The sequence below is a fragment of the Salvelinus alpinus genome, chromosome 28, assembly GCF_045679555.1.
Source record: "Salvelinus alpinus chromosome 28, SLU_Salpinus.1, whole genome shotgun sequence".
NCBI lineage: Eukaryota > Metazoa > Chordata > Actinopteri > Salmoniformes > Salmonidae > Salvelinus > Salvelinus alpinus.
Window position 1 is genome coordinate 1,961,727 of NC_092113.1, and position 13,660 is coordinate 1,975,386.

Genomic DNA, 13,660 nt, shown 5'->3' on the forward strand with positions numbered 1-13,660 from the left:
CTGGCCACATCTGCAGTCCTCATGCCTCCTTGCAGCATGCCTAAGGCACGTTCACGCAGATGAGGGACCCTGGGCATCTTTCTTTTGGTGTTTTTCAGAGTCAGTAGAAAGGCCTCTTTAGTGTCCTAAGTTTTCATAACTGTGACCTTAGTTGCCTACCGACTGTAAGCTGTTAGTGTCTTAACGTTCTACAGGTGCATGTTCATTCATTGTTTATGGTTCATTGAACAAGCATGGGAAACGGTGTTTAAACCCTTTACAATGAAGATCTGTGAAGTTATTTGGTTTTATACGAATGATCTTTTAAAGACAGGGTCCTGAAAAAGGGACGTTTCTTTTTTTGCTGAATTTACATGTTCAATACGGCCCTGAGCTGACTGCTGCACATATTGACCATCTTTATTGGGTAGTAATGGGAAGATATGTAAGATCAGGTTGATTTAATACTGTAAATATAATTTTATGCCATTTAGCAACTTAAATTCATGCATGCATACATTTTACATACGGATGGTCCCGGGATTCGAACCCAGTATCCTGGCATTGCATGCGCCATGTGGTACCAACTGAGGTAAAGAGAATTTGCAGTTACTGGTAGATCGAGGTGATTTGCAGATCAGGGGGTCTAGGGAATACCACTATACATTACAACACTGAATCAAACACCCATATCATTTTTAAGAGCAGATTTATTTTATTGCAGTGAAAACATTCAAAAGTTGTGCATAAATAGATTCTTCCTCTGTATTAGATATAATCATCCTTGTATATCGACATAGTATAGCTCATTTATGTACAATTATCATGTCATGTATTTTTTATTTTATTTTCAATGTCACAGGGTTATGAATTCATTAACTGTACTTCAGTAGGAAGTCAAGAGAAATATTGAAAGTTGACAACACATCATAAATGATTGAGTTTCAGTAGCAGTCACGATCACAGGTCAAGACAGAGCGTCCAGAAGGCTGAGCACCAGGAGTGACTTTGGCCTGACTGACCAAGGACACTAGGACAGGCCAGCTCATGAGTCATGACATAGACTAGTGCTATTCGACATTGGCAATGTCACATACCCAATCAGCACGTATACAATATTGACTTTCATTACTGAGCTTTGTGAGATGTGACTGTGTGTGCATGTTTTGGTATACAAGCACACCACTTACACAGGTTACGACAAAGGGGAGTGTGTGTCACTGTGGTGATGGTTCCCTGGTGTCATACTCCTCTATGAACTGTTGCATGGCCTCCACACAGCGCAGGCCGATCTCCCCGAGGTTCTCCTTCAGAGACGGCTGGATGGGCAGCTCCAGAGACGGGTCCTTGGCTATCAGCATCTTCACCACCACGCCAAACGTGTCACAGTCCTGACGGTACACCTGCATAAAAAAAAACACAAGACAGTCAGCATTTTCACCACCGCACTTACAGGCACACACATAAACAGATGTTCATGGCACGTGAGAGGTAGTTTCGTGGCTCCTAATCCAGTGAGGAGCTTAGCACAGATGGTCTAAAGAAACTCAGCTCACAGTGTTACCGGAAGTACTCAGACACAGGAGAGGAGCAGGCAAACAAAAGACTGGAGAACGGGAAATAGGAGTGAGGGAGCGATAGAGAGGGGGGGTGAAGAGAGAGGATAATCACTAGAGATAGAGGATGGATAGAGCGGATGTGAAGAGAGGGTGGAGAGAGGGTGGAAGAGAGAGGTTAGAAAGCAAGAGTGGGAAAGAGGGAGAGAGATAGTTCTGGGAGAGATGCTTGGGGCAAGAGGTCTCGTCATGTGTATGCCATTACCACGGAGTGGGTTAATAGTCCAAGGCAGCAGCACTCATGCACAGACAGCTGTTCACACCATGCAAAGGTGTATGTTGGTTGGTTCTTCGACCCTTTTGGGGACATTTCCCACATCTCATGAGGACAAAGGCTATTTTAAGGTTAGGGTTTACAATTAGGGTTGGTTGGTGCCTGCGTGCATGAACGCACAACCTAGCGGTTAGAGCGTTGGGCCAGTAACCGAAAGGTGGCTAGTTCGAATCCCCGAACCGACAACGGTGAAAAATCTATCATTCTGCCCTTTAGCAAAGCAATAATCCCCCACAACAACAAAAAATATATATTTAGTGTGTGTGTGTCTTTGGAGAACGAGTATATCAGCTACCTGTTGCCAGACTGCTCTCTCACAGAGCCTACCTTCTCCAGTTACCATGGAGATGTGAGGAGCGAGAGTGAACTTCTCATCAGTCGAGTGGATGGAGAGACAGCACCCAACACACACACACACACACACACACACACACACACACACACACCTCCCACTGACAACGCTTCATGTGATGTTCTGTCACATTGACTGTGACGTATCCATTACAGCACGTGTTTAAAAACCTATTGAAAGACAACCGAACTACGCCCATGTGATGACTGATTGATGATGAAAAAAAACGGACAAACAACCTGACAATAACAGGAGCTCCGTCTTAAGCGTAATTCAGAGTCCACAGAGGCAGAGACGCGACAGTCCGGGGTCCCATTGTGACATAGCTGCTCTGAGAACACCATCCGCACAGCCCAAATGCACACCTCCTCACAATTCCCGTCCAACGTGGCTCCGTGTACGCGTGTCCTCTATCCATTTCAATGTGTTGACAGTTGGAGAAATTGCTTTAGCCGCACAGAGAATTCAAAAAGTATGAAAACCAACGGTCCAATATTCTACAACACTGCTGTGTGTACACGTACACATTTTGGACTCGAATAGGCGCTTAAGAGTGATTGGAGGTAAACAACCCGGGGATGTGCAACATCACCATGTATTGGCTCTGATCATGACTGATTACCTATTCAACTGATTCAGCTGCTAAAAGGAAGAAACAAATGATGATAAATTCGAGGCAGCTTCAGCTGGCCATTTCTCAATTAGTTTTGGCACCGCAAGTGATCAAATCTCCCTTTCCTCTCCACAACCCCCTCTCTCTTTGTCTCCCTCCTCATCCCACCCGCTCATAATCCTACCCCCTCTTATCTCTCTCTCCTCTATGTTACCTCTCTAACCCTCTCAATCTCTGTTTTTTGGTGTTTTACACTACTGTAAATCCTTCACCTCTCTCCTCACCTGCTGCTGGCAATGTTGTACATCCCCTCTCTTTCTCGATCTCAATCTGTTCCACTGTAATATGAATGGTACTACACCTGCTCTATTTCTCCCCTCTTCTGTTGGATGGCTCTGTTTCGTGCTGTGGCCCTGCTTATAGTGGAGGGGAGCTCTCTATCCCGCTCTCTTTCTTTGCTGTGGGATCTCTCCTTCTCTTGAGCCACCTACAGAAACACAGAGGTGAGAGACAGTTATAAGCACAGTTATAAGTATTCCTTAAGACTTGAACACACAGTCAGTACTCTTGACAGCACGTGGCTAGTCTGCCTGTGTTTGCCTTTCAGAACCCATCTGACTGTTGTTGAGTTCCTTAAAAGTGCATCTCTCTCTCTCTCTCTCTCTCATTAAGGTTAGCAGGCAGGCAGACTATTTGAATAACGAGCACGTTTAAACTGAAGGCGACGACGACCTTGTGCTCCTCTCCAAGTCAGACCACCCAATTACTCCACCTTTTTCATTCTTTATGCTGCATCTGTGCTCTCTCTGTCCTTCCAATTCCTATCACACCAAGGGGCGTGGAGGACACACACACACACATGCACACACACGCACGTTAATAATCCTCCCGAGCAGTCTAGCCAAGATTGCTCAAATGTTTGAGGGTTCTTTTCATTCTGTGATTTGAAGGACGGTGAAAGACTGTGTGTGTACTAAATCTTTTTGATCGCGAACATCATGGGAAAAGAGACGCACTCAGGTTTCTATTCAACATGAGGAAATGTGTTGCAATGCGTACCTCCCAGTGTGGTGCATCTCACTTCTGAGAAATTGAAGCAGCAGTCAAGCTGGGAGGGATCATTTGTGTGAAGCTACATTAGTGGCTAAAAGTTTTTATGATGAAACAATGCATGTTGTTCTTTTTGGAAGATGAAGGGAATGATTAGAGTTTTTCGGCCACCACCATACACTACGGGAGTAGGACAGCAGATACAGTACGTGTGCCCTACTGTGTACAGCGCAGACTCCCCCCATCCCAGAAGAGGCAGAGAGGAGTGGTGGAATGTGGACTTACGATGAACGACACAGGCTGCTTCTCCTTCTTTCTGCTGGGGCCTGCAGAAGACCTGACAGCACCTGCAACATAACACAGACAAACCACGTCTTCACACAACAATTCAACACAACACACTCTACCAGCTCGGGAATAGATGGGGGGGATAAGTTAGAGCTAAACGACAGCAGCTGACATCTGTGATAAACTCCAATATCTTTGATTGGCACAGGTGGTATCTCTAAATTAACTATCTCTGATTGATGCTGGGACTCCTCAATCTACCCAGTGTCCTCCTCAACTATCATCACATTGGTGTCTCTAGCTGCAGGTACAATTCACGCCTAAGCTTCCCCATCTCCATCTCTCTGCGGTCAGCGGGAGAGTTATTGTCTACAGGCAGCGCGCAGGGGCTAAAATGAATGTTTCTGTAAGCACAACCCATTGGGCGTGATTTGAGAAAGCTGCCTAGCAACGTTCGACTGCAGTGTGCCTATGTGAGGCGATAGCTTTGTTACGGCTCATTATATACAGCTGGCTGTCTGCCCGGTACCTCACCCCCTCTTTCTCCTCATTTTCTTTTGCTTTCTCGCTCTCACTTTCGCTCTCTTTCCGTAACACACGGTAGAGATGAGTCACCATAATAGCATATCTCTCAGGCACATAGAGCAACCTGTTCCTCACACAATCTCGCTCTCTCACACACTTCCACAGCACCGCAGTCTGTGCAGAGACTTAGCAGCTGAATTGAGTAGGAGAAGACAACGCCACTGGGGTTGAGAATAGCAATACAGCTCATATTATCAACACCAAAGAGATTAGAGATGACATGTGCGGTTTCTATTGCAGGTAACAAGACAAAGGTCTTCTTCGGGCAATGCAAAGTTATTCAAGAAAGCACTTTAAAGCGTGATAGAGAATGGGGCTAAACCATACGTGCTAATTGTTGACTTGCAAGCACATGGACTGTGGCCTTACAAACCTCTTCGTGATAATACGGTGACGAGGAGAAACTGTGATGACCAGAAACATGTAGGAATATACAGCAGCTAAATACAAAATGGTTAATAGTGACCAAATCAAATGTTATTGGTCACATGCTCCGAATACAAGAGGTGTAGACTTCACTGTGAAATGCTTACTTGCAGTACGAGCCCATTCGCAACAATGCAGAGTTAAAAAAGTAAGACGAATACGTGCACAAAACAAATAAACAAAACAGTAACACAAAGAAAATGGTATGTGTGAGTGTGTGGGTAGAGTCTAGAGACCAATTAGTTATCCACTGATTCAAAACGCAAAGACAGCACCTATAATTTGATGAATATCTACCAATGCTGTGTGCGGCCAGCCTTATGTAACATTGTCATGTTGTTGCTTGGTGAATATCAACCACCAGGAATGCTGATGAGCAAAACACATTCCAAATGTAGCCTATATGTCAGAATGCAAATATTATTCCGAGTTGACATGGCCACTGCTTGCTCACACTGCTCTCTAGTGTTCACACGAGGAAAGTGATTTGGGTATAAGTATGTATTGCCTGTACTTTAAACTGCCAAGATATTTGGATCATGGCACAGATGGTAGAGCTCTTACCCTGTAACCACCGAGTCATTTGGTCTAACCCTCCCCAAACTGCTACGTGAGTATAGACCTACTGCTGTGTTCTTTAGGAGTAGAGGTCCTGGCGGGACCGCTCCTGTCCATGTTCCTCTGGTCGTTGTACTGGTTGTTAGGGCACGGGGGACCTTGTGGTGGGCCGGACTGGTCCCTCCAGTTGAACCGTGTGCGAGGGGTGAAAGGGTGGTACCTTTGGAAGCCAAAACTGAAGCGGGGCTTCCGAAATGAATGATCGTCCCTTATGAATCTATACAGTAAGGAAAACAGTAGAAAAAATATTTACACTACCGTTCAAAAGTTTGAGGTCACTTAAAAATTTCCTTGTTTTTGAAAGAAAAGCTAAACATTTTGTCCATTAAAATAACATCAAATTGATCAGAAATACAGTGTAGACATTGTTAATGTTGTAAATGACTATTGTAGCTGGAAACGACTATTGTAGCTGGATTTTTTTATGGAATATCTACATAGGCGTACAGAGGCCCATTATCAGCAACCATTTCTACTGTGTTCCAATGGCACGTTGTGTTAGCTTATCCAAGTTTATCATTTTAAAAGGCTAATTGATCATTAGAAAACCCTTTCGCAATTATGCTAGCACAGCTAAAAACTGTTGTTCTGATTAAAGAAGCAATAAAACTGGCATACTTTAGACTAGTTGAGTATCTGGAGCATCAGCATTTGTGGGTTTGATTACAGGCACAAAATGGCCAGGAACAAAGACTTTTCTTCTGAAACTCGTCAGTCTATTCTTGTTCTGAGAAATGAAGGTGATTCCATGCAAGAAATTGCCAAGAAACTGAAGATCTCGTACAACGCTGTGTACTACTCCCTTCACAGAACAGCGCAAACTGGCTCTAACCAGAATAGAAAGAGGAGTGGGAGGCCCCGGTGCACAACTGAGCAAGAGGATAAGTACATTAGAGTGTTTAGTTCGAGAAACAGACACCTCACACGTCCTCAACTGGCAGCTTCATTAAATAGTACACACTAGTCTCAACGTCAACAGTGAAGAGGCGACTCCGGGATGCTGGCCTTCTAGGCAGAGTTGCAAAGAAAAAGCCATGTCTCAGACTGGCCAATAAAAAGAAAAGATTAAGATGGGCAAAAGAACACAGACACTGGACAAAGGAAGATTGGAAAAAAGTGTTATGGACAGACAAATCTAAGTTTGCGGTGTTCGGATCACAAAGAAGAACATTCGTGAGACGCAGAAAAAATGAAAAGATGCTGGAGGAGTGCTTGACGCCATCTGTCAATCATGGTGGAGGCAAGCTCCGCCTTATCTCAGTTCACTGGTCACGATAACAACACCCACCCGTAGCACACGTTCCAGCAGGTATATCTCACTGATCATCCCCAAAGCCAACACCTAATTTGGCCGCCTTTCCTTCCAGTTCTCTGCTGCCACTGATTGGAACGAATTGCAAAAATCGCTGAAGTTGGAGACTTTTATTTCCCTCACCAACTTTAAACATCAGCTATCTGAGCAGCTAACTGATCGCTGCAGCTGTACATAGTCCATCTGTAAATAGCCCACCCAATCTACCTACCTCATCCCCCATACTGTTTTTATTTACCTTTCTGCTCTTTTGCACACCAGTATCTCTACTTGCACATCATCATCTGCTCATTTTATCACTCAAGTGTTAATCTGCTAAATTGTAATTATTCGCTCCTATGGCCTATTTATTGCCTACCTCCTCATGCCTTTTGCACACACTGTATATAGACTTTCTTTTTTCTTCTCTGTCATTGACTTGTTTATTGTGTTATTGGCTTGTTTACTGTTTACTCCATGTTATTCCATGTGTAACTGTGTTGTTTGTGTCGCACTGCTTTGCTTTATCTTGGCCAGGTCGCAGTTGTAAATGAGAACTTGTTCTCAACTAGCCTACCTGGTTAAATAAAGGTGAAATAAATAAATATATATAAAGAAAATGTGTAGGTCTGGGGGTGCTTTGGTGGTGGTGAAGTGGGAGATTTGTACAGGGTAAAAGGGATCTTGATGAAGGTATGCTATAACTCCATTTTGCAACGGCGCTTAATTGGAGCAGATTTCCTCCTACAGCAGGACAATGACCCAAAGCACAGCTCCAAACTATCATTATTATTTTTTATTTTACCTTTATTTAACTAGGCAAGTCAGCTAAGAACAAACTCTTATTTACAATGACGGCCTAGGAACAGTGGGTTAACTGCCTTGTTCAGGGGCAGAACGACAGATTTTTACCTTGTCAGCTCGGGGATTTGATCTAGCAACCTTTTGGTTACTGGCCCAACACTCTAACCACCAGGCTACCTGCTGCCCCAAACCTGCTGCCCCAAACCTGCCGCCCCAAACTATGCAACAACTATTTAGGGAAGATGCAGTCAGCTGGTATTCTGTCTATAATGGAGTGGCCAGCACAGTCACCGGATCTCAACCCTATTGAGCTGTTGTGGGAGAAAGCTTGACCGTATGGTACGTAAGAAGTGCCCATCAAGCCAATCCAATTTGTGGGAGGGGCTTCAGGAAGAATGGGGTGAAATCTGTTCAGAATAGATAGGATGCCAAACTAGGATGCCAAAGGTCTGCAAAGCTGTAATTGCTGCAAATGGAGGATTCTTTGACAAAAGCAAAGTTTGAAGGACACAATTATTATTTCAATTAAAAAATCCTTATTTATAACCTTGTCAACATCTTGACTAGATTTCCTATTCATTTTGCAACTCATTTCATGTATGTTTTCATGTAAAACAAGGACAATTTCTAAGTGACCCCAAACTTTTGAAAGGTAGTGTATATATGGATGAGTGAGTGAGTGAATATTTCCACGACCTAATCTGAATAGGACGAAAGTGGGGGAAGATAAGGAAATGTTGAAATGATCAAGATCAAACCCTTGAACATTTACAAGGTTGCTCTGCAATGCCCTCTAATCTTACCGCGGTCTGCAGAATCGTCCTCCAAATCTCGGTCTAAACGAACCAGTTATTCTGGGCCTAGGTGGACTTCTCATTCTTCTGAAAGGTTGTTTCTCCTCCTGAAAATGTCACATAGCAATAAGCTAATTACTGTTCCTGGCGAGAAATTATTTTCACAGTGCTCTAGCCTTTATGCAGTAAATCTTTATGCAGTAAATGCAATAGAATGAATATGACAGAAGAGTTGGCAAAAGCACATACAGATCTGGGACTGTCTGGGACCATGCTACGGCGGCAGTTACACACAGGGAACATAACTACAGTTAAATTGATTGAATGACTGATTGGTTTATGGATTATATCACTGATACCTCGGTGTTATGTTTGATAGGTACGTCACTGGGCCTCTTGTCACGTGACTCGTCACCACGTTCTTTGTGTGGCATGGCGGAGCTCTTGAAAGTGAAAGTACAATCATATGAATTATAAGGGGGGGTTGAACTTTATTCTAGTGTTTTTAGCTGATGTGTAACTATTGCATTGGTTTCTGGGATGGGACTGCCAGTACAAACCGAATGTGCAATGTTTACTTGCGCTAGAATGACCACAATTCTTGAATAATATTCTTGCAACAATAATTTAGCCGATCCACAAAAACAATGCATGTTTGTTTCAGTTGTGAACAGGATATTGCATTGGCTGGACAATAATTCCTTCACAATGAAACAATCAGGAAGTGGAGTTTTGGGTAGGGATTACAGAATTAGGGTGCACTTCACTTCTTGTTTAAAACACTTGGTTAACAAAATAAACTAACTGACCGTTTGACAGATGTTTCCTTCAATGAGACAAACCAAAGTAGGCTTTGAATGATTACCCAGGTCAGTAGGACATAATAATAGCGGGTTTATTTACCTTGCCCAGCGAAGATTCCTGCTGCCGTGGATCCATTTCTTTTGTTTAGAGGGGCCAGTTGAATTTTTTGTCTCTGACTGTTGTCACCAGCAGCGGACGTCTGATCTTTAAGTGTCGTCTTGTATTGCTCTACGACATTCGTTATATTGTCACCTCACAGGATTTCTTTCGAGACAGCTTCATTTTAGTTTCGATTTCTATGCGAACAATGCAGAAGGTGTAGCCTAGTGGTCCATTGCGGACATTCAACTTCTCGTTTTAAAAGGCTGTGTAGGTAAGCTTCCAAGAGACAGCACACAAATGAGTGGATACAATTAGCTGACTAAACTCAACTACATGGTGAAGTAAATTTCTGATAACCTGATGAACCGTTGGTGGAGTTAATCGGACACTTCGTTCAACATGAACTATGTGCAAATGAGCCTGTCCTATCACCAGGTTTCCTTAAAAACGAATTTGCAAAACCAATAAACAAATGAATGCCGTTAAAGAAGGCTTGTTCAGCCATATTGTGCTACTCGGAGTTAGTTGTCACCTGTGATTTGCGTTCCTGACAAACTTTTACAGCAAACGCTGTCCGATTATTGCCACAAGATGGCGTGCTGAGATAACATTTTGACTTCTCAACTAATTTGTTTGATTATAGAGTGGATCATAGAGCTGGATCGACAGCTAATCTTTGTCATAATACCCATAAAACCTAGCGGTCAAACGGAAATGGTTCCAAACGTTTTTCCCATAGGGGATTTTAGAAACACTTAAAATAAGGGCTTAGGCTTACCCTGGTGTGCTGTTTTGATAACTGTGTAAATCTCTCTTGGTAGGACAAGGTGACTTATCAATATATTCACCTGTATTTACCCCCCAAAAGTGAAACGCTAATTAGCTGATAATGTGGCTATCATAAAGAACTACAAATGCCATGATGATCTAGAGCAGGGGTTGATGAGTCCTCTATCTATCCACCATCTGGACCCACATGGTGAAACAAATGATTTGCAATGCATTCGGAAAGTATTCAGGCTTTTTGACTTTTTCCACATCTTTTTCTAAAATTGATTAAATCGTTTTTTTCCCCTCATCAATCTACACACAATACCCCATAATGACACAGCAAAAACTGGTTTTTAGAACATTTTGAAAATATATATAAAAAAAACCAGAAATATCACATTTACATAAGTATTCAGACCCTTTACTCAGTATTTTGTTGAAGCAGGTTTGGCAGCGATTGCAGCCTTGAGTATTCTTGGGTATGATGCTACAAGCTTGGCACAACTGCTCTGTCAGGTTGGATGGGGAGCGTGAGATGTTATTTAAACTTTATTTAACTAGGCAAGTCAGTTATGAACAAATTCTTATTTTCAATGACGGCCTACCAAAAGGCAAAAGGTCTCCTGCGGGAACTGGGATTAAAAATACAAATATAGGACAAAACACACATCACGACAGGAGAGACAACACTACATAAAGATAGACCTAAGACAACAACAACATGGTAGCAACACAACATGGCAGCAGCACAACATGGTAGCAGCACAAAACATGGTACAAACATTATTGGGCTCAGACAACAGCACAAAGGTTAGATCGGATTCAAGTCTCAGGCTGGGCCACTCAAAGACATTCAGAGACTTGTCCCAAAGCCACTCCTGCGTTATCTTTGCTGTGTGCTTATGGTTGTTGTCCTATTGGAAGGTGAACCTTCACCCCAGTCTGAGGTCCTGAGCACTCTGGGGCAGGTTTTCATTAAGGATCTCTCTGTACTTTTCTCCGTTCATCTTTCCCTCGATCCTGACAAATCTCCCAGTCCTTGCTGCTGAAAAACATACCCACAGCATGAATTTGCCACCACCATGCTTCACCGAAGGGATGGTGCCAGGTTTCCTCCAGACGTGACTCTTGGCATTCAGGCCAAAGAGTTCAATCTTGGTTTCATCAGACCAGAGAATCTTGTTTCTCTCTGAGACTCTTTTGGTGCCTTTTGGCTAACTCCAAGTGGGCTGTCATGGGACTTTTACTGAGGAGTGGATTCCGTTTGGCCACTCTACCATAAAGGCCTGATTGATGGAGTGCTACAGAGATGGGTGTCCTTCTGGAAGGTTCTCGCATCTACACAGACGAACTCTGGAGCTCTGTCAGAGTGACCATCGGTTTCTTGGTCACCTCCCTGACCAAATTCCTTCTCCACTGATTGCTCAGTTTGGCTGGGTGGCCAGCTCTAGGAAGAGTCTTGATGGTTCCAAACTTCTTCTATTTAAAAATGATGGAGGCCACTGTGTTCTTGGGGACCTTCAATGCTGCAGATTTTTTTGTTGTCCCCTCCCCAGACACAATCCTGTCTCGGAGCTCGACATGCACTGTCAACTTTGGGACCTTATATAGACAGGTGTGTGCCTTTCCAAATCATGTCCAATCAATTGAATTTTCCACAGGTGGCCTCCAATCAAGTTGTAGAAAAATCTCAAGGATGATCAATGGAAACAGGATGCACCTGAGCTCAATTTCGAGTCTCATAGCAAAGGGTCTGAATTCTTATGTAAATAATGTATTTCTGTTTTTCATTTTTAATGCATTTGCAAAAATAATTTACAACCTGTTTTCCATTTGTCATTATGGGGTATTGTGTCTCAGGTCAGGCAGTTTCTGTACCCTCAAAAACACATTTTAAGCCCAAGTCCACCTTTTGTCCCATCGTCCAGAATGCCACACTAAATACATTTGCCAAGAAGGTGAATTTTGATGTGGGGAATCTGTTTTCAGGGTAAAATTGACTCTAACCAAACACAACGTAATCTTTCTAAGACAGAGAGGGATGCAGTTCAATCATTGTTCAAAAATGGATGGATTGTGGTTAAAAAAGCAGACAGTAGTGTGGAGTAAGGACAAATATGTGACAGAAGCCTACCGTCAATTAGACAATGATGAATTCTACAAATCTCTTACCTTCAACCCTACAGAGGACCTAAAAACTGAATTGAAATGGATCCTCACAGAAGCTAAGGAGAATGGCTACATTTCAGACAAGGAGTTCAAATTTCTTTTCAATGGCAGGCTTATTTTTGTCTTCTTCCAAAAGTCCACAAGAATCTTGAAAATCCCCCAGGCAGACCAGTCATTAGTGGTAATGAAAGTCTGACAGAACCCATCTCTAAGTACATTGACTACTTTATTAAGCCTTTTCTGCCGTCACTCCCAGCCTATCTAAGATAACACAGATGTGTTTTGAACAAAATTAAGGAATTGAACAATATAGGTACAGCTTCCTTTTTAGTCACCATGGATGTGGAGTCTCTATAAACCACCATTGAACATGAACAAGGTTTGGCAGCTATGCACCATTTCTTGAGTACCCGGTCTGAGACTGAGATGCCTCCCACAGAATTCATTGTCTCACTGACTGAATGGACTCTTAATCATAACATCTTTATCTTTCAGGACCGTATTTTTAAACAAGTCAAAGGATGTGCCATGGGAGCTTGCTACAGCCCTTCCTACGCTAGTTTGTACTTGGGTAAATGGGAAATTGACTTCATTTTGGATCCTTCTAATAACCATTTATTTGAACGGATTATATGGTGGGGACACTATATTGATGATGTTTGCCTGTTCTGGTCCGGCTCAGAAGATGAACTTATTTCCTTCCACCAATACCTTAACAGCATCAACCCTTACATCAAACTAACTATGGAGTACAGCAAGGATAACATTCATTTTTTGGACCTTGACATCAGTAAAAATGTCAAAGGTTGTTTGCAGACTCACATTAAGCATCTCCAATCCAAAATTAAATCTAGAATCGGCTTCCTATTTCGCAACAAAGCATCTTCACTCATGCTGCCAAACATACCCTCGTAAAACTGACTATCCTACCGATCCTTGACTTCGGCGATGTCATTTACAAAATAGCCTCCAACACTCTACTCAGCAAATTGGATGTAGTCTATCACAGTGCCATCCATTTTGTCACCAAAGCCCCATATACTACCCACCACTGCGACCTGTATGCTCTCGTTGGCTGGCCCTCGCATCATATTCGTCGCTAAACCCACTGGCTCCAGGTCATC

At 43.0% G+C, this 13,660-nt stretch overlaps 1 protein-coding gene across 3 annotated transcripts; it reads right to left on the reverse strand.

Moving 5' to 3' along the window:
* Nucleotides 1-671: 671 nt before the first annotated feature.
* Nucleotides 672-10,240, reverse strand: LOC139556924 (uncharacterized). Of its 3 annotated transcripts, XM_071371073.1 has the most exons (7): nt 9,594-10,240; nt 9,050-9,133; nt 8,700-8,797; nt 5,810-6,018; nt 4,170-4,231; nt 3,196-3,321; nt 672-1,382 (listed from the first exon to the last, which is right to left on the reverse strand). In XM_071371073.1, exons 1-7 carry the CDS (start codon nt 9,627-9,629, stop codon nt 1,197-1,199), a joined length of 801 nt encoding a protein of 266 aa, XP_071227174.1. In that variant the 5' UTR covers nt 9,630-10,240; the 3' UTR covers nt 672-1,196. The 3 variants fall into 3 exon arrangements, with proteins under 3 accessions (XP_071227174.1, XP_071227176.1, XP_071227175.1); XM_071371075.1 differs by lacking the exon at nt 3,196-3,321 and having other exon boundaries at nt 9,594-10,182; XM_071371074.1 differs by lacking the exon at nt 9,050-9,133 and having other exon boundaries at nt 9,594-9,888.
* Nucleotides 10,241-13,660: the final 3,420 nt, after the last annotated feature.